Genomic DNA, 21,760 nt, shown 5'->3' on the forward strand with positions numbered 1-21,760 from the left:
AAGTAAAAAATCTTACTAATCGAGATCTGATTATTTTTGTAAGCATCCATGTAGTTTTAAGTCTTGGTTTCGAACAATACGATGAAAAATACTTTCTGAGTTTCTCTCTAGTTCTTCCTGGATGTGAGTAACTCTTTGAAGTTTTTATGATAGAGTATAGAAGATGATTTATGTTTGGATTGATGTTAACTCATAGACTTCTTATGATCATAAAATTCAGTTTCTAAAATTTCATGTCTCTCTATCTATGCACATATCCCGTTTACTGACCTACCTACTATTCCACTACTGGTAGTTGTTATATTCAAATTCTTGGAAGATTGTCTTATGCACGGTTTTTAATGCCATTCTAGGAAATTAGTTGCCTTCTTAATAAACTCCCAAATTTGTGATTCCATAAAATAGACACAACAGGTTTCCTGGCCGCATTCTAGAATGGTTAAGGAATTTGATCCATATCATCTACTTGGATTCTCTACCATGCGGTATGGATCGTTTCTTAACCCGATTCCTAGCCCAATATATTGGATATGAAACCATTGTTTGATTCAGATTCTAAACGGATCCGGCCCAACATATTAGTTTTCACATTACTCTGTAGGTAGGTACCTACGGTGCCTATGACTAGAGGTGTTCGCAAGACGCTCCTTGTCACTTGATGTATCTAGTTGTTTAGTCACTCAATGCTACTCGTCGCTTATAATTGCTCGATCACTCAATGTCGCTCATCGATGCTCGGTTGCTCATCGCTCCATCTTTGATACCGCTTGTCACTTGACATCTCTCGTCGCTTGATGTCATTAAATATATTTATGTGCATTTATAGAATATATATATATATATATATATATATATTATTTTAGAATGTTATTGTAAATAGTAAAAGGGTAGTCAAAATGCAATGTACATACGTGATAAAGGGCCCTATATAAATATCATAACCTGGTTGGTGCCATTGATCCCATGTCCTTCTCCCCCCCCAATTGACTCGCTTTTCCGTCACCACCGCCTGTAAGGCCGCCTCGACTCCTTTCTCGCTCACTCCCTCTCTCTATCCTTCCCCAGCCCCCCTCTTCTCTCGTTCTCTTCCTCCTTTCTTTTCGCCCTAGTTCCCGCGGCGGACGCCAAGAATCTCAATCTTTCGGTCCCTTCGCCAGGCGCAGGCTGCGACAACCCTAGGTGTGATCTATCGGAGGTAATCCGATCGAGTCGCCCCTGTCTTGAAATGGATCTCGCCTTTTTTTTTTTTCTCCATTTCTTGGTCCGGAATCGTTGCGGAAACGCGTAATTCTTTGGTTTCTGTTTTTTTTGGATCTGAATCTCTCGCCGGCCGCAGATTTGCTACAGTCCTACGTTTGATCCCTTCTCCGAGGTATAATTCTATCTGATCCTCCCTTTCTTGGAATGCTTATCGCGTGTCTTCTCGAAGGAATATGTTGCCGGATCGCCTAATTCTGTTGTTTCTGGTTTCTTGGAATCCAGGGAGGGATGTTCTTCATGGGGGACGCCTCCACCCGCAAACGAGTGGATTTGGGTGGCCGGAGCTCGAAGGAGAGTGACCGGCAGGTGTTATTGGAACAGGCACGGCTTGATAGGAAGCGCCGGTTAGTGCATCGACAGCAAACGTCAGCAGCGATAAAGATCCAGGTAGGGTTTCATTTATCTTGCTTTGGTTCTGATTGCTGGCAACTAGCTGATGGAAAGCCCTAAATTGGGAAGTGTTTGATAGTGATGTAAGCTTGCAGATGTTGATCAACATTTTTTGTAATATAATATGCTGTGATGTTTGGATGCCTTTATGGACTTCGCGTTGAGGCTACATAGTTGCTGTTTACTGGTTCTTTTTGACTTATTATGAAACTTGACAAATTACTGGCTGCAGAAATGCTTCAGAGGGATGAAGGATGTCAAGATGGCACGAACAGAAGTGCGGCAGCAATTCCATGTTACCTATGGGGACCGTGGTGAAAAGGCAGATTGGTAGGATCAATGTTATGCTTATAATATGCATTTCTTGAGGTCCTTAGCACTTCTTTTTTCCAAATTTTCCTGTTCATGCAAACTTTACATAAATCACTGTCTGTTTAAAGCAGGCATTGCTTTGGTCCTGACTCAGAGTTTCTTCGCCAGCTGCTTTTCTTCTTTACTGCAAATAACATTAGCGATGTTACACTTCTTGTGGAAGCTTGTCGACTGCTTCTGCAGTATCGTCAGCAGAGTGGTAAGCCTAAAAGATGCTGTTTAGTTAAGTTAGTCGTGCTTCATTTTTTTCCCATCTTGCAACAGGACGCTATGTGATATCAGTTCACTCTATGTTGCTGTAGAATGTGTATATTTTCTACAATTAAATTACTCAGACTTGGAATATCCCATGATTGCACACAATAGAATAGGATTGGATCTTGTGCTAACGACTTAGATGCTCTGTGCGACCATTGGTTGTTCTCGTTGTGAATGCATTCATCCTGAACCCTGATCATGCTAAAGGCATGCCATGATATGCCTGACAAAAGAATTTCTGCATGTCCGTGCATGCTGTGCTTGCCATGAAGATAATGTTCTGACGTATGAAATATAGTGCTATACACAGTATTTTATGCAGCAACTTTATTTATGGCTCTTCTCTTCTTGTAAGATAGGTAGGAGATCCTCTTCTCGTGGTCTTACATGTCTTTGAGTAAACTATGAAGCCGCCATCTGTTTTGTTTAATTTATTTGTAAATTTTGAATGATTAGTACATGGTTGTGTCGTTATGTACTTGAATTATTAAATTATGCATAAACAGCGAAACACTTGTTTTTTTCTTTTCTATAATTGAAGCTTGCAAGAGATAGACGAGTGAAGCTGGGGGATACTTGAGGTGGGGTGGTTCTCCATTGCTTGTTTAATCACATGTGATTCTGTTTGCTATTGGCCTCTATTTGCAGTTGCAAATGCTGCAGCTAATCTATTCATATTCTTCTAATTAAGTCGGCCTCTATTTGCAATTGTAAATGTTGCTGTTGAGACATGCAAAGGCATTCAAACTCTTATAAATACAAGCGACTATATTTCGGAGGCAGTGCATGTTGGAATCGTTAGGCTTCTGGAAATAAAAAATGCTAGGCTGATTCTATTGGTTTTGGATTTACATCTCTTTGTAAAGTATTTGGTGTTTGTGTGCCTGATTTGGAGCTTGGTTGTCAAAATTCTTTCAAAAAGACGTTTTTCTAATCAAGGTTGATTTTTCATTTCACTAATCTTGTCTTCCATCAGGACATCTCATCATGTGGTCCTGTTGCCAACTGTCGCATTTTATTATATCTTGAGTATTTTACCAATTGTGATATCTGTGCTTACTTCAAAATCCTTACTGTTGCTAACTTCTTTATTTGATTGCAGGCAATATTATTACCCTTTTTGCTGGTTTGGACTATCCTCTAAAGCGTTCACTAGTGGATCTTAGAGTAAAAAAACTTGCATATGTTTGTCTTCAAGCAATCTTCCATAATAGGTGAGTCAAATTCATACCACTAATAGATTGAATAACCACTTTGAACATGCTTTGGTTTGCCTTTTCTAGTTCTCATGGTGCGTGCAACATGTTGTGTTGCTTGATGAATTATGTCTTCTATTTGATGTAGAAAAAATATATGGAAACTTGGTTGGTTCAGCACCCATCCGAGTTCTGACATTGCATAAAAAATAAATGTAATTCGGTGACCTAGCAGTTTCTAGTCAATGTTTGAGCTCTTCAATTTGGTTATGCATACAATATAACAACCATGTCTATCATGAACTCCTATGGCATGACATTGATCCTTTCAGGATATTCCGATCTGTATATGTATTATGCAACATGTGGCTTTTTTACATTCTGCTGGATTTTGGAAAAAAAAAAGAGTGTTGGTGAATTCATCCAAGTTTCCGCTGTCATCAGTTAATTATTTTTTTCAGGATCATTGGATTTGTATATATATTTTTCAATGTGTGGAATCTCCAGATTCTGGTAGATTAAAAGAAAAGCTTTTTTAGTAAATTGGAAGGAATCGAACCACATAATCGATTTTTAGTGCTGGCTCTGAATTAGTTATGGTACCCAAGGTTGCTTGGTGGTAGATAATGGAGGTGCAAGGATTTATCAGGGAACAAGACAAATTATGAAGTTGGTTCTCAGTTGAGGGAGAGGAAGCAAATGCTTTTTAGAAGCATAAGTACATTAGTGAAGAGAATTACCATGTTAAGGAAGTTTCATGAATTCGATTACTACTGCAATATGCAAGGAAACAAAAGAGGTGATTCAAAGTCCTTTTGGATAGTGAAGGATGGTTTTAGTTGTCTGCTTGTGTGAGTTCTTGAATGATTGGACTGGCATGACAATTCTTTTGGTAGTTTTGTTCGCAAATATTCTTTCAGTTTAATCTTGGAAGACAAGTTTCCATCTTCTGTTTTTTATATTAATATCAATGTTCGCTTAGTTATAGTTTGGCTGAGGTTTATAGCCCAAAAGCATTGTTATTATATTCGGCATATTGGATTTAATTTTTTTTGACTTTCTTTCTCTTTTTTTGTCCCTCAAGTTCAGCAAAGAAGATGACTTGTGGCAAGGATATCATAAACTTCATGTCTTATGCTGCTTTTCTAGAAAATCAATATATGTTTGCCATAACCTTAAAATTTTTGGATGGTAATTTTTTGTTACAATGTTGGAATTTGAAAACATTTCTTAGCAAACCATCTAAGTTCTTTGATTTCCCTGTTTTCTTCTTGTTTTAGAATTTTATATTGAATAGTACCGAGGTTAAAGATTTCTCCTCTTCTTTATTGCATTTCTTCATGCACTTTCTTATACATTTTTCTGTTTGCATATCAAAAACATTCGCAAAACTGCAGCTGTTGTGGCTATAGCAATTGTTGATTTTTTTTGTTTCTTCTCCTTTAAACAGGAATCATTATAAGGACAAACTACTGATGCCATCCACGAGCTCTGATTGGCCAACAGTTGCCTTATTCGAAACAGTAGCTTGTTTAACAAATCCTGAACTTCCATGGAACTGTAGTGTTATTGATTATCTGTTGGAGAGAAAAGTTTTTTTGCTGTTACGTTGCATCATTCTAGCTGGCGTGGTAAGCAACTTTTTTAAATCATTCAAGCTTGGTATTATTTTTTTGCTCTTACTGAGTGCTACTTTATTGTGAATATAGACAGATTGTCTTGCTGTAGCCAGACACTGTCACTGAAAATTAGAAGAAAAAAGAAAGTGAGAGAGGAAGAACTGTGGAATCGCTGACACTCTTTTAACATTGAGCTTAGTTGTAGTCTTTTGTAGTGGCCAAACTAGCCTTTTAAATTGGAAAACCCATTCTTCTTTTGGTATAAAGGCCTATTAATTGGTTAAATACGGGAACTTGTGCACTTTACTGAAAAAATATTTATAGGGTGCCTGTAAAAAAAGCCATTGCCCTGCTCCTTGACCAAACTTAGTGGTATATTGTGCCTGGTTCGGTGAAAATTGCTTTACTTGGTTTAGAGAAGTTCATTATAGTTTCAACATTTTAGCTTTTCCTAATGAGACTGAATTAGAGATGAAATGACATATTACCTGATGCAGAGAGTAACTGGAGGTTTCAATGGTTAATATTCATCCAGATTAGAGTGATTTTTTAATGCTCAATTATAACAAAAAAGAAAAACAGAAGATAGAATGATTTATAACCTATAAAGTAGGATTTATACCTATATGGAATCTATCGCTCACAAATTTTTCTTTGTTTTGATGACTGATATGTCTGTTTATCATTTTGTTGAACTGTGCAATAATGATGTACCTGGGGTCTGATTGAATTTTGTATTATTTATATCAGCTCAAATTTTAATTATGATTTAGTCAAGTTCAAAACTTCAAATTTGTTTTCATGTATTTTTGATGATTTTCATCCTCATTCATATTCTCATTATTAGGAAGCTTTTGCAGTCCCAATCTGTCATGCTTACTTTTGCCTTTTATTTTTTGTTTCTTTCTTTTATTTTAAGGAAGTTGTTTATTAGGACAAGCGTCCACGGAGTTGTTATTGGTCTCATAGTGTAGGATTTTTGTGTTTCCAAGATTTCCAAAACAAAACTCTTTCTCTACAATAATTGGCTATATACTGGAGGTAAGTTACTTTAGTTGATTATATGCTGGTGGTCTTGATGGTGTGTCATGAATTATGTCTTGATTAAAATGTGGTTTAGTTTATTTTTTCTCATCCCTTATATTTCTTCTTTTTCTGTTTGCTCTCATGCTCTTGCTCATCTCTTCTTCATGACACATGGCTGGGATGTGCATTGCTTCTATAAAGATCTTTTGCGGCTTTTGTTTATCAAATGTGTTCCTCTGTAATTTCTTTTTTGTTCTGAGTGCCAATACATTTCTCATATGACAAATTAACTAGCTTTTAAGTTCAAAAGTGATATATTTTCAAGTCAAGATTATCGTTCAAAATTTATTTGGAATGGTTTTATCGATGAGGGATCTAAATTTTATCTTTGATTTTTTATATTTTCTTTTGCTGTAAGATACTATAATGAAACCTAGATTTTTTAAAAAACTTTTTGTCCTTGGATTGGTGGTTATGCTCAATTTCATCTTAGAATCAAGTTTATCAACATTTTGATCTTTACTTGAGTTTGCATGTTGTACCTCTTTATACATAAACTTTTTTCATCTTGGTAAGATGTTGATGTTCTTTCAGTTTTTTACACAGTTTGTTAGAAGAGTTGCGCTAACACTAGAAAGATTAGATGTCTATATTTTAAGAAACATGATTTTGATGAGATATAATACTTTGATTGTTTTGCTTTATGTTGCTTTTTGTACTTGCCTGTAGATACAGAAGTAATGGTAAACATGAGAGGGTACGTGCATTAAGTTGTGGTATCTTAAAATTGAGAAGATCGTAATCAATTCATAACAAGAAATGGAATAGCAGAAGATGTTGGATGAACCTCTTTCGATGTTGCTTGCATATGTTGCTTTCATTTCTGGTTTTTTTGTGCACTTTGGTTGATTTCCGTCTTACAATATCAGCATCTCCTGACCTTAGTTTTTCACTTTGGCAAAGGTCAAGTGTTAGGGTGAACAACTAGGACCTCAGAAAATAGGCAATTTCTTGCACTTCTTCTACTTTTTTTTTCTTCAAAATTTTTCCATGTCTGCATGTTGTATATGGAGTTCTGATGTTGCTTGCCAATGGTGGATTTTAGCAAACTGATTTTCCATAAACTGCTTGGCATTTGTGTATGATTACTGAAAGATGATTAGAATGATATGGTTATTGTTTACCTGTGATTACACCATTATTCATCATAATTTTTCTGTGTTTATTGCATTTCATTGCGTTCTTGTTTCAATAATTGTACTACCTTTAGCCTCTTGTCTCGTGTCCTTGGTAAGGTGTTCCAGGTGTTATTCTCACATTGCATCATAGCATGTCTTGTTGCCACTTCTTATTGATCATTCTTTTTTTCTAATGTTGTTTTTGTTTCACACAATTTCTTGTATATGTGTTTCTCTGTAATGAATATTGTTGTTCTAGAATAAGTTCATGGAAAAGGTGGTCTATCCACTAGTTTATTCCTTTTAAATGTCAATCTCTTCGAACTTTCTTGATAGTGGAGCATGAAAATTTTCATGTGGTTCCTTTAAGGCTTTTGTGGTGAATGATCCTGAAATAATTAGATCTTTGAATTGCATAATATTTGCCACTAGACTGTTGCATTTTATGGTTTACATAGGATTGCAGTGCTGTGTATATGTGATCCTTAAAAGATCCATGCCATTTCACGAGGAAAAAAATTGCATACTACTTAAAGTGATCTCCGCTTAATTCAACTAAGAGAGTGATATTTCATTTATGCAGCACGACGTGAAATCTCCTGAGCTTCGTGTTAGTGCATCTGCGTTGGAGCATGTTCTTATCAGTCTTGTTTCGCATGTTGGTCAGCAACCATGCCATTGTTCAAATGCAGATCCAAGATGGAATTTTTCGTTGCAAATTCTTTCCATTCCCTTTCTGTGGCATCATTTGCCATTTTTCAAAGAGGTAGTTCTTCAAAGTGCCTTAGGAAGGTCATAGAAAGGTGCTTTGACTATCAAAGCTGGACGAAGATATTGTTGAATTAGTTTACAATGAAATTGAATCACTTCTTATTTTTGTTAATTTTAATTTGGTTTTAGGTTAAGTATGTGACTATGTGCTGATGTGCATTAAAAAAACCTACAAATTTCTTTAATTGCCAGTATGTGACTATAATGTGTATCTTTTTGGAATATTTAGATACCTATAAAGCTCTTTTATTGCTAGAATGATCGGTATCGGTTCCTCTAGCTTTGTGGTGCTAGTGATTACTTTTATATTATGTTCTTCACTAGTTCTTATTGGCTCTTGGTTTTCAGGTTTTTTGGTCCAAGGGTTTATGCAGGCATTATATTCATCAAATGGCCAATTTTTTGCCTAGTCATGCTGGTGTCCTTCCAGATTATATAGTACAAGAGTATCCTGGTCATGCCTGCTTGCTTGGGAATTTACTTGAAGTTGCTGGAGTTGTTTTATCTGATCCAAGCACTACTTATCATACAGTAAGTACTTGTCAAATTTGTACCTTTTAAAACCTTGAACCGCTCTTTCGTAGGTAAGGTCAATTGTCTTGATTTGTTTATTTGTGAACTGTTTTTCAACAAATTCTTGGAAGCAAAAACTTTAGATATCTTGGATCTATTATCCAACATGACGAAGGTGTGCCATGGTACAACATCTGGGTGACCAGGGTTCCAATCACATGAACATCTCTATTTGTAGGGATACGGTTGCATATGTTAACCATCACCATATTCATCATTGGTGGGAGCATCATCTAAAGATTGATGAAAATGTATTTGTAGAGTAAAAAGCTTGGCAACTATGTTGAATCATTTGGTGCCTTCTGAATTAAAAGAAAATTTTCATGGGACAATTGTTGAGGCAATCATGCTTTATGGATTCAGGTGTTGGATGGTTAAATAACAATATTTACAAAAAGTTCGTGTGGTTAATATGAGAATTTTAAGGTGAATATGTAGAGTTACATAAAAAATGAAAATGTTGGTATTCATGAACAATTTGCTATAGGTCCTATAGAGGATAAAATGAGAAAGAATCATGTAAGATGGTATAAATATATTCAAAGGAGACTTATAGATGTTATGTTGGACAAGTGAGTCAATTAAAGATAGAAAAAGTCACCTGTAGAGTATAAAATGTGAGAGAATCATGCAAGATGGTATAAATACATCTGAAGGAGGCTTGGCTATGTTAGTATTAGCGTATGAAGAGAAAGAGAAGGAGATGTAATTGGACTTTAATATAGCTTGTGCATAAATACTTGAAACTGTAGTATTTTTTAATATAGCTTTGTATTTTTTATACAAAGCTCAATTGTGGGGGCGGACCCTAAATGGTTGGGACATGATGGCTTGTTGTTGTACAAATTTAATTTGACATCAGTCTAGTTTGTCCACGAATTTTGTCAGTATGAATTTATGATGAATCCTTTTTGGATAAATTTCCTGATCCAGTTTCTGAATTTGTATTGCCATGTGCATTTGTTCTTCTGCATCTTTTGCCGTCCCTTTGTATTGTATCAAGTTCCGTGTTAGAATGTTAGTATGCTCTGCTTTAAAACTTTTACTCCATGACAATGTATGTCATCCTTGTTGGTTTGCATAGTATATCAACTGTCCTTTCAGTTCTATATTCATAACGTGATTGATTTTGAGAATACGATAATTTTTATCTTGGTATTGAGTTATTATATTGAAAATCTTTTTTTTATTTCCTGAATCAGGCAATTGATTTTCTGACTGTTTCGACATTTTTATTGGAAGTATTGCCTTCCGTGGACTCGTCACCTGTACAAAGTAAGTGATTTTTGTATTTCCATCGGTGAAGATTTATAATTGTACGTGCTGCTGTTCGCTTTTCTTTTTTTAAAGATGGGATGATTTTGTTGTAATTCTTCTCATGTTCAAAGTGTCAAATTATGCTAAGCATCTCATCATAATTCCATGAATCATATTTTGCACCACACAATTTATTTCATGAATAATTATGGTTCTCTTACAGGCATTAGATAGACTTTTGATTTACTCTCTAGGAAAATAAATTTTTTGTGTTTCCAAGTGGCCTGAGCTAAATCTTGACTGATCCAAGCCAGTGCGACTGAAAAGCTGTGAAGCCGACCATGCCCACTGACTTCCACTGAACATTCTACATTTTGAGGTTTCTATGGATTGGATAGTGCAAGTCACGTTTATCAAAGTTGGTGATATAAAACATAATTGATTTATCTTGTGGAAATTTTTCTTTGCAAATAGAATATTGTTATTGTGATATGTAGTTGTCTTGGATGTGTTATTATTTTAACAGCATAAAGGAAACAGCCCGTACTAGACAGGTTATTCTGTTTAAATTTAAAACGAACGATTAATCTGGAATGAAGGGCTTTTTTAGATAACTTGGAGATGTTTAGTGAATAATCTAAATCATCTATGTTTTGTTGTTTGCTGATGCCATTTTAATACAATATTAGTAATCCTATGTCTGTTGCTGCATAGATGTCAAATATGATAATTTTTGGGTCTATTTGTTTTGGACTTGAAAGCAAGCATTATATAGCATTAGAGTGATATTTGCGTGGAAATCCAAATAAAAACACAAGCAAAGGCTACCAAGTCATTACACTGGTACATGCCATGCACTATGTACTGTACTGATTACGTGGGTTGTCTCTTTTGCTGATTAATTTGTTACTTTTGAATCACGATGTAGATGTGTGTCCTGCATATGACATACTTGCATCTAAAGCTTCCATGTTATTTAGAGGATCAAGACTCATGATCTTCATGGAAAGGCTAATCAGTGTACTTGTAATGCTTTTTAATGGCTCATTCTGATACATTTAACGTTGCTGTCAAACTTTGTTGTGGAATTTACTGCTTTATTGTTTCTTATCACCTTCTTTTTACTTCTTTTTGCTTGCTACAACTGATATCTGCAAGGAATATTCAGAACCAGTTGATGATGAATTAACAATGGATGACGAAGTTCTAAGTCCAGATTTACAGAAGCAGATATCCAGTTCAATAGATTCACGCCTTTTACAGCATTTGGTAGGCAAATATTGTGATCATATGTCTAGTGAAAGCACCCACTCTGAACCCATTCTTCTTGGCATCTATGGCTAATTATATCTTTCTGAAGCTGAGACTGATGTGTTATACAGGTGAATGCTTTGTTAAAGGCTACATGTCCAACTGGTTATTCTGATAAGACTTGGCCATCTAATGTAGAAGTGGAAGCAATAAGTGCTGTTTGCACTTTCCTTCATGTTACATTCTGTACGCTGCCTCATGAACTCATCATGACCCTACTAGCCTACAGAACTGAGCTTCTTCCTGCTCTTTGGAATTATATAAAGCGATGCCATGAGAATCAAAGATGGCCATTCTATTCTACGCTCACAGCGCATATACCTGGAGATACTCCAGGTTGGCTGTTGCCTCTGGCAGTTTTTTGCCCTTTGTACAAGTAAGGCTGTTGATTGTCTTTATGATGACACGTTTGATTAAATATTTTTTAAGTTCATTTGTGTTTATGCTATTTCTTTATTATCATAACTAGCAATTTCTTTTTGTTACTAACTCTTGTGTTCTTTAGGCACATGCTAAAGTTTGTTGATACCGAAGAATTCTATGAGCAGGAAACACCAGTTAAAATAAAGGATATTCCATCTTTGGTTATCATTATAAAGCAGGTGTTTTCTGCAGTCAATTTAACACACCACTTCTATTTTTGCCGTATTGTTTGTTGGGAATTAGATAACACATTATTTTTTATGTTTAAAATTACCATTTATGTTGGTCCGCTGCACTTGATCCCTGTGAGACCATAACACTTTGGTGTTAATGTGGGCATGATTTATTTCGACAGGCCTTATGGCAGCTCCTATGGACATTACATGGGCATGTGTCGTCTCAAAAATCATCAAGATCTCTTCTGGATGATAAGAAGCTGTCTGTGGAACTAATTAACCGTAAAGCCAGGGTTGCAATGTCTGAGCTTCTGAGCCAGGTTTTTTTATTTTCTTTTGAATTTTTGTCCAATAATAATCTTTATTTCATGATGGATGGTTTGTGTTGGTTGTCTAAACATAGATTATTTTGTAATCTATTATTTCTTTTAATATTAAATGTAATGCAGTTGCAAGACTGGAACAATAGAAGGCAGTTCATGTCTGCTGACGATTTCCATCTTCAAGAAGCAAGGAGTGAAACTTTTGTTTCTCAGGTGAGTTTTTTTTGTCTCTTTTCCTAATTTCCTTTTCCCTTTTCTCTTTGGGAGCTTGTTTCACGCTGTTCTTTCTTTCACCAGGCCTTACTTGGGAATACTCGAGCTTCTGATATATTAAAACAAGCTCCATTCTTAGTGCCATTTACAAGCAGGGTCGAAATTTTCACTGTATGTCTGTAAATGCTTCTGTTTTACCTATTAAATTTGGAAGTTGCTAAGAATTTTTCATTGATAACTTATTCACTGGATTGCATGAAATCACAATTTAATAGAGTTGCATAAAAACTGTTGATGTTGATGTCCTGAATTATACGACTTTGATTTGATAAATTTTTTATTTCTAATTCAAATTCATCTCATGCCTCAGTCAGAGTTAGTGGCTTCTAGACAAAGAAGTGGAGCTCATCCTGCTTTAGTTAGATGCAGATTCAAAATAAGAAGAAATCGAATACTTGAAGATGCTTTCAATCAACTGCATACATTATCAGAGGATGATCTAAGAGGACCCGTATGTTGCTTACAACTGAGATAATGGAATGTCAATGCAGTAGTTGAATAATTCAATGAATTTGATTCTCTTTAAATTTGTTGATGCCTGCAGATTCGGATATCTTTTGTTAATGAATTTGGAGTTGAGGAGGCTGGGATTGATGGTGGTGGAATTTTTAAAGATTTTATGGAGAACATAATCCAGGCTGCTTTTGATGTCCAGTATGGGCTATTCAAGGTTTGTGGACTTGTTTTGCACCTCTTTGTTGTCAGTAGTATTTCTTTTAGTCTTTCTTCTTTACAAAGGTATAATGTATGACAATAATATCAAAAACATACTAATAACTGAATTGCCACTTCTTGATCAAGAAGAGCTTGATATTTAAATGGTAAAGCTGGTAGTTCAGCTAGATTACATAGATAAATTTGGACTACAGGAGTATGGTGATCTTGAATGATTCTTATGTGAACTCTGAAATGTTCAGAATATGGCAACAATGTTGCTTTTAGATACATAACTTTTGACCATACAGTGATTAGCAATGAAAGAAACTAAAAGTATTATGTGCAATATGTGTGTTGGAGTTAGGAAGAGAATCAATAAATTGGTAACTAAATGAGTAGTAGGACTTGCTTTTCTAGAACTTTTGCATCATGTTAACATTTCTTGATGGATTAAAGCTTCAACTGAAATACACAGCTTATTGTGAGAGTGGAGGCACAACAGATTTGTTTTCTGTCTTTGTGCTTTTCTCATTTTGTGTTTTCCATTTCTCTTGTAATCTGTTTCAGGAAACACCCAATCATCTTCTTTATCCGAATCCTGGGTCAGCATTAGTTCACGAACAACATCTTCAGTTTTTCCATTTTCTTGGGACTCTCCTCGGGAAGGTACTTTCATGATGTTTTCCTGCCCCTATTTAGCATCTTGTAGAAGTTCGTTCAGTATTTATGTACCTTATTGTGTTTTGCTTTTTGCTGCATCTGTTATCTTGCATTTTCTGAAATTAAATAGTGGCTTAGTTTTTTTTTTTTTTTTTTACTTTTAGTACTTCTCTCATGACAGCATTTAACTATGACAGATGGAGTGTTGCCTACTTGCCATCTGTCCATATCTTTTCTAGCACTTCAGCATTCTGTTTTTTGTTAATGGGTAAACTGTGAGATGCAGGTTCTAGAAAATCAATAAACCATATTCAACTTGTCCTGGAGAAGTACTTACATTTTGTGTAATACATAAATATGTTGAAATGGTTAGCCTTTGTTGTAATCAGGCCTGTACCATGGTATGCCTGTGTATTGGACTTGGACCTATCTCTGAATGCTCTACGTATTGAGCATACTGCCATCTATACTTTTGCATCCTAGACCATGGTTTTTAATTGATGGAGAAGGTGAGGGGATACTTGAAAAAAAAAAACTGAATTCTATTTCTGGTTTATCGTTTGGTATTTCTTAAAATCTTGTTTACCTTTGGGTTATAAATTTGCTATTTATGGTTTTCTTTATCGATAAAAAAATTAATGTTCAAATTTGATCGATTGGCTTGGACCATAAGTATTGGATGATCAAATTTCTGAAGAAAATTTTAATTATTATGCTTAATTTTTCAAATGATTGGTTCCTTTATACTTGAAAAAGTTAAAATTTGTGTTTGAACTTAGCTTTTTTGATTTTTTACTATTTTGACTTGTGATAATATTACAACAACAGCAACAAGTCACAACGTTCCAATTATGGATCAAATTCTCGATCTAATATTGATATTGCTATTGATTGGTGGTTGGAGCAGTATGGTACTGATACGTGGTGACATACTGACTCTTGGCATGAGTTGGTACCATCAATACCAAACCCTCACCTACGGGAAACAGATAATAGGGAAGGAGGTGGTGAAGGAGATGGTCACATACTGATGGGAGAATGTCAGATGGAGAGAGACTCTTAATGGAGAGAGGAAATAGAGAAGCAGAAGAAGAAATAACACAAACAAAGATGTGGCAACTGTAAGAAATTAGAAAAAATGATACTTGTACATGTCTACTTACTGGCCAATGTGTTTGATACAGCGATTTTACTGAACGGTACAACACTTATCAAATTGAACCAGGCTAAATGTCATGTTTGCGGCTCAGTTGGTTGTCAGACGTGTAAGTACCGGTCTGTATCTATCAGTATGGGTTACATTTTCATTCATGGTCCCTGTAGTTGAGGGCCAGCTACATAGATCCTTTTCAGCAATTGTTCTGTGTGTTGGGAGAAATTTTGATGGTATGACTACAATAAAAATTTTCAATTTGATATACATGCTAGTTCACGATTTGATTGTTGCTCCAACTTTTTTGATAATCGATCATATTGAATACTTTGGGGCATTTCGGGTTATCTATGATTGATCTTGGGTGCGATTGGCTGATTGGGTTGGCAGCGACAAATTCTTAAAACCATGTATAACCTTTTTTTTCGTTTACAACCTTTTATTTAAGGCGAATTTGGCTCGTTGTTTATTGACCTGCTTAACCACTAGTAATTCATGGTCATGCCACTTACCCATTGTCAGCACGTTGCCAGTGACAGTGACCTTACCAGGGCCTCCCAGTTGGTTGGGGTGGCCAACAGATAGTCAACCTTGCCAGGAGAGGAGTGTCCACAGCCACAGGCCACATTTTGTTGTCTATTTAAGCGACCACATGCAACCAGTTGCAGTTGTCCCCTGCTGGTTGGTGTTGCAGCCTCTCCTGTCTGGAATCTGCATCACCAGGGAACAGGTGGTGGCTGCAGGTTGCAACTGGCAAAGCCATTGACACCATGGCTTGTTAGCAGTGGCCATTGCTGTGAGCCAACACCTCCACCTGCTGGTGGTAGCTGACAACTCTGGTAGATTGGTGCCGCCAACCTCACGAGTGTTGTTGCTGATCAACTTGAGTGACCAGGGACCATATGTGACTAACCTTGTAAACTGTGAAATACATTTTGTGTGTAGTGAAGATTTTTTAAGGAATTTATTTCCTGGACAGTGAATTTTTTATTTAAAAAAAAGATCCAACAATATCAATAAGGTTTAGAACCTAGATTCTACATTTCGGGTGTTGGACCCATTGACCCATGAATGGAAGGTCTAGTCTGTGGCGGCATACCAACGCACGACATTGGTATGCACCGCGGTGCCAAGAGAGGAGGAAAGGGGGAAAGTAGGAGAAGATAAGGAGGCGGACAAGAAGAGGAGGGCAGGAAGCAGTGATGACGGAGGAGGAAGGAGATAGGAGTCCCAAACGGAGGTGGCTGTCTGTGTGACACGTACAGTGTGCAGGTGTTGGCGTACGGCGTTTGTATTGGATGGTCTGTGTTCCAGTCCACTGGCGAACTGGTATGTACCGAGCAATGCATACTGGTTCACCTGGTTTGTTTATCAATTGGAACGTTGTGCTGATTTTCCAGTTGCTGATGGCGTGGTTTTAAAGTTCCACCACGATAGATATGTACATTTAACATCTGTGAGAGGGTATTGATGAAATTTTCAACTTTAGAAGTTTTCTATAAAATTAGGGGTTCTCTTGCTCTATTACTAGTTTTTAATCATGTTATTGGATATTCTTATCTAAGAATTTAAGCTTTAGTTTGGTATTTGTTTCGGCTATGTATCAGTATATTTGGTGGTATGCTGGTCTGTACCATCTGGTATTATTTGAAAAAAAAAGAAATGCCAATTGGTACTTGTAATATTGCCTGATACTGCTCCATCCTGACTGTTATTTGAAACCATAAATCTTCTTCTTTTTTTTTTGCATGTCAGTTTACAAAATTTGTTACAGTGATCATATTTTATAAAATGTATATGCCTGCTCTGTAAACCTCATGAACTTATTTTTCTGTAGGCTATGTATGAGGGCATCCTCGTGGACATACCATTTGCAGCATTCTTCCTTAGCAAATTGAAAGAGAAGTAAGGTTTCGAAACCCTTATTCTACTAGTTCATCTTCTGTTTTCCTGGGGAAATTGTGGTTTTGCAAGAATGAGTTGAATTTTGTTTTATTCATAATTTGTTTGAGAAATTTCCTTCAATGTGGGGCATTTGAGGTATAATGCTATATTGAATCAATAATAGAACTGAAAATATACGAAACATAAAGTAGAATCTTAACAATCTTATTCAAATATTACTCTCAAAATTGCACTTTTGAAATCACATATCTATTGATTTTACATCATTTTACATCATCAGGGGCTGTTCTTAATCCATTGGTATGGTGGGACATCCATTATCATACATACATTCACTTTGTATACTTACCCAATTGTTATTTACTGAAAAACCCTTGGTTTCTGAATCTGGTATAAATTTTTCTCAACTAATTTGTAAGTGCAGTGTTTCTAAATTTACATGTCATCAATAGATAGCACAATTTATGCTAATTTTAGTTCTGCTTCATTCATTAGGAGTGTAAACAAGTAACAGCTCTGGCTAACTCTTCGTGTAGACCTATTGTGATTGTAACCCACTGGTCATATGCTTTTCATAGAAAAATAGATCTTTAACCTCTCTTTATGTTTTTTATATATAAATGGTTTTAGAGAGTGAAAACATTTTTCTGAATTGATTGTCATCTTGATTCAATCATTCTTTAATATGAGATTAGTTGCATGTGCTCCAAATCTCTTATTTGTTCTTTTTTCTATGGGTTCGGAAGTGCATTTCATTTATTTATTGGGAGTCAGTCAAATTAATCTTTATGTACAAGTGTTTTCATACTCCGATAGTCATACCATTCGGGTATGATGAGCCTACCATCTTCCATCTGTGCAGCAGCAGTCTTATGCTTTCTTTACTTTAGAGAGTGATATGATTGCTTATGATACTTGTGTTCACTTCGTGTTCACCTGATGTAGTCTCCCATATTGGTTGTCTATTATTTTTATCAAGATTTCTTGCATTTGATTATTACTTCGTACATGACTAATGCTAATCTCCTGGCAATTAGGAGCAACTTTTTGCATGACTTGCCTTCACTAGATCCAGAGTTGTATCGGCACCTTCTCTTTTTAAAGGTGAAGGTTTTACAATTGTTTCCTTTTACTTCTGTTAAGTATGTAACTATTACCTCTACGATTCATCATTTTAAATTCTGTTAAGTATGCAACTATTACCTCTAAGATTCATCATTCTAAATTGTAGTGTTCATATAATTAAAGATGCTAAATGTTAATCTTTTGAACTGAGATCTGATCAAGGTAGGTTATGAAGAAAGTGAGAATATTGGTTACAAATAATTTCGGTGTGATGCCTTAGAAATCCAATATATTGTTGTCTAACTTCAAACCATGGTTTTGACATTCAAGTAGAGCTATAAGTGGATAGGGTGCTAATCATATCAAATCATATTAATCTCGATATATATATCTAATTCTACTATAAACAGGACCATGTAATCTTAATGCAATCCAGGTCACCCACATGAAAATTTGTTCAGCACTAAATTTAGTAGGATCCAGAGATTTGATTCAATGCTTTTATCCATGGACATTGTTGAGGTACAGGATATGGATCCCAATCTGGTCCAATGGTCTACTCCTCGAGAATAGAGGGGGAACAAGAGAGAGTGGAGATTACCGGGGAACTCTTTTTCGTACCGACGGGGGCGTGAACTAGTACACACCTTTCCCATTTCTGGCTGCCCACACCACCGACCAGGGATACTTCTCTCCTCTTCCCACCATCATCTCTTCATCCTTCTTCCTCATCCTCCTCCCTCCTTCCACTTCCTGTTCCTGTTCCGCTCCCTTTACCACCGTCTCTTCTTTCTTCCTCTTCCTCCTCCCTCCTTTCTCCTTTCTTCCTTCCTCTTCCTCATCCATCCTTCCTCTTCTTCCTACCTCTTCCTCCTTTTCCTCCACCGTCACCTCTTCCTTCCTTATCCTTTCTCATCGAGTACTGGACGGATTGATTGGTCTTGTATGGGACCATATAGCTTAGTTTTAATTTTCACAGATCTATATGGGACCATATAGCTTAGAACTGGTTGTTTCTCGTTTTTGATATTATATTTTTTGTTATATCAGGCAGTACTAGTTGATACCGGTATCAACTTGGTCTGACAAGGTGTTGAAGCCGATATCAGACTGAGATTTAAACTTTCATCAAATCTTTCTACAGCCTTGCTGTTTTTGATATACCATCTATTCAATAGATTTCAAGGCATTTAAAGTTATGAAAACATCTTAAAATATATTGAAACTCATTAATGAATCAGGTCCCTTTTGAGATGAGTCATCTAAACTATTGGAAAATTATGTGTGCTTTATGTTATCTTCTGAAGATTAAGCTCTTTTTGTTATATTTAGCATGGTTTGCACTCCAGATAATGTATGGTCATGCTGCAAAAGGACTTTAGGCAGTATCCTAAATTGAAGCTATTCAGCTTGTTCCTTGCCAACACATAGCAGTTGTTAATTATATAGGCTAACTTTTTTTTGCTTTAGTTTTTGCTGATGCTTCACTCATATTTGCAAATTTGGGTTTATGTGTGCAGCATTATAAAGGTGATGTTTCAGAGTTGGAACTGTATTTTGTTGCTGTAAACAATGAATATGGTGAACAAACAGAAGAGGAGCTAATCCCTGGTGGAAAAAATCTGCGTGTTACCAAGGACAACGTTATTGCCTTCATTCATCTTGTTGCAAATTATCGCCTAAATTTTCAGGTTCTACTTATTCCATTCCTTGATTGATTTAGAGGATTTTGGTATGGAACTTTATCTTTTTAATGTGCAGATTCGCACTCAAAGCTTGCATTTTTTACGAGGATTCCAACAACTTGTACAAAAGGAATGGATTGAAATGTTCAATGAACATGAAATTCAGGTATTCTAAAAATATTTTTTGAAAGTCATATTCGCTTAGCTATCTTCATTATCTGGTCTCATTCTAGAAATATTCTGGCTGATGTTAAGTTACTGGCATTTATATTTTGCACCTTGTAAAAGATAATAGCTCTTTTTACCATGTTGTTCCCACATCATTGACCTAAAGCATTTCTATCATGTTCCGAGATGAAAATGTGGTTGCTGTTTACAGTACATTATTGTTGATATATTTTTGTTTGATTTATTTAATATGGTTTGTTTTGAGTACAAGCTTAGTTAAAATCCTGATGAGTAGCTATTCTTCTTGAGAGGCTTTTCTAGTTGGGGCTATATTTTGTTCTCTTGTTTTCTTCTGGATCACATTTGACAAGCTACATTGGTAAAATCGAGCTAGTGAATTCAATCTGAAAAGGAATGTTAGTCATCGACTTGGTGTTCTTTCAGCTTCTTATATCAGGTTCGCTTGAAAGCATGAATGTGGATGATCTGCGCTCAAATACCCGTTATACTGGTGGATATCATCATGTAAGATTTTAGTTTATCCAAGATGATATGATTTTTGATCAGCCAAAGAAAATTGCAATTATAGTACACTCTGATGAATTATCAAAGACACACCTAAGATCCATTTGGCATGTGATCTGCTGCTGCTGACCTATAACATTCATGTTGGGTATCTTTGCAGGAACATCAAGTCATTGAGATGTTATGGGAAGTTCTCAAAAGCTTTTCTCTGGAGTATCAGAAGAAATTTCTTAAGTGAGTTTTCACTTGTATTATGCAATTATATATATATATATATATATATATATATATATATATAATTTCTAAAACATATGTTCTGTAGGTCATTGCATACCTGTCAAATAATGTAGATGGAAGGATGGATAAAAAATAAATAAAAAATTCACAAATAATTTTTTATATTTCATCATTACTGCTTCTGGAAACCATAGTCAGTTTTCAAATGAAGATCATTGAGACAAAGAACATGCTACTGAACCAGTGTAATTTTCAGGTTTGTAACCGGATGTTCTAGAGGTCCACTTCTCGGTTTCAAGTATCTTGAACCGAAATTCTGCATACTGAGGTTTGTTCCAGTTTTTTCAAATTTTTTTTTCTTTTTTCAACCGTTCATATTCATTTGTACGTGGTGGTGCTTTGCTGATTTGTAGGGCTGCTCCTTTGGATGTCTCCGAAGAGGATCTTGATCGCCTACCGACATCAGCCACTTGCATGAATCTGCTGAAGTTACCACCATATCAAAGGTAAACTTACGAGGGAAGGTTTTATAACTTTGCCTATGCAGTTCCATCTGACATGATGTTTCGTACCGAAAAAATCTATTTTTTAATCATGTGGGCTTGTGCTTGTTTTTCTCTTTTTTTTGTCTTGTGGCATCTGTGTGATTATAAGTAACAAATTAGCTTTTCCTTCTGTTCATATTAGAAACTGTTTGCTTAGATAGTGTTTGATAATATCAATCGGTTAACATTCTCTTTTGCTCACTTGTCTGGTGGTGTGCAGTAAAGCACAAATGCGAACCAAATTGATCTACGCAATAAGTGCAGATGCTGGTTTTGATTTGAGTTGATGATCGATCCCTGCTGCCTGTACACACATGATTCGCAGCGTAGATGATTCGTTATGACTTTGGAGCTCCTAACTTGGTCTGATTTGTGTGCTTGTGGTGGCCACATTAAGGCAGGCGCAGGATTTACTTCTGAAGCTCCGAGAACCTGTAAATATATGGTTGTGAGTAGAATACGCACTTTAGTATAGACGATACAGAATTTGTAACATAACAAAGTGGAAATGGCAAACATGTGTCTGTCTGTTACGAGTCCAACATGTAAAGTAAATTTGATGGCACCGTATCAAATGCTCAACAAACATGCCTCCGCCCACCTTTCTAAATAGATATATATCCGTTAGGAAAGCAGTTGGGCCTCTTACACTTCATGGATGATGACAAAAGTCGAGTACGTGTAGTAGTCGTTTCAGGTGGACCTGAATATAAGAACGTAAAAGAATGCCATGTTTGTTTGATCTCCTATGGAT

General features: G+C 35.9%; 1 protein-coding gene across 2 annotated transcripts; it reads left to right on the forward strand.

The window, feature by feature from the left end:
- The first annotated feature begins 979 nt into the window (after window positions 1-979).
- On the forward strand, window positions 980-21,594 carry LOC135613081 (E3 ubiquitin-protein ligase UPL6-like). 2 transcript variants are annotated; one of them, XM_065110056.1, is made up of 28 exons: window positions 980-1,195; window positions 1,337-1,372; window positions 1,483-1,647; window positions 1,883-1,980; window positions 2,091-2,221; window positions 3,383-3,494; window positions 4,927-5,107; window positions 7,883-8,065; window positions 8,419-8,601; window positions 9,846-9,918; window positions 11,069-11,169; window positions 11,283-11,587; window positions 11,717-11,813; window positions 11,990-12,130; window positions 12,260-12,346; window positions 12,431-12,517; window positions 12,717-12,857; window positions 12,951-13,076; window positions 13,631-13,729; window positions 16,714-16,781; window positions 17,819-17,885; window positions 19,367-19,537; window positions 19,608-19,697; window positions 20,144-20,224; window positions 20,385-20,458; window positions 20,718-20,789; window positions 20,875-20,967; window positions 21,227-21,594. In XM_065110056.1, exons 3-28 carry the CDS (start codon window positions 1,489-1,491, stop codon window positions 21,291-21,293), a joined length of 3,087 nt encoding a protein of 1,028 aa, XP_064966128.1. In that variant the 5' UTR covers window positions 980-1,195; window positions 1,337-1,372; window positions 1,483-1,488; the 3' UTR covers window positions 21,294-21,594. The 2 variants fall into 2 exon arrangements, with proteins under 2 accessions (XP_064966128.1, XP_064966129.1); XM_065110057.1 differs by having other exon boundaries at window positions 2,094-2,221.
- The last annotated feature ends 166 nt before the right edge of the window (window positions 21,595-21,760 follow it).

This window comes from Musa acuminata, chromosome BXJ2-5 (genome assembly GCF_036884655.1).
Source record: "Musa acuminata AAA Group cultivar baxijiao chromosome BXJ2-5, Cavendish_Baxijiao_AAA, whole genome shotgun sequence".
NCBI lineage: Eukaryota > Viridiplantae > Streptophyta > Magnoliopsida > Zingiberales > Musaceae > Musa > Musa acuminata.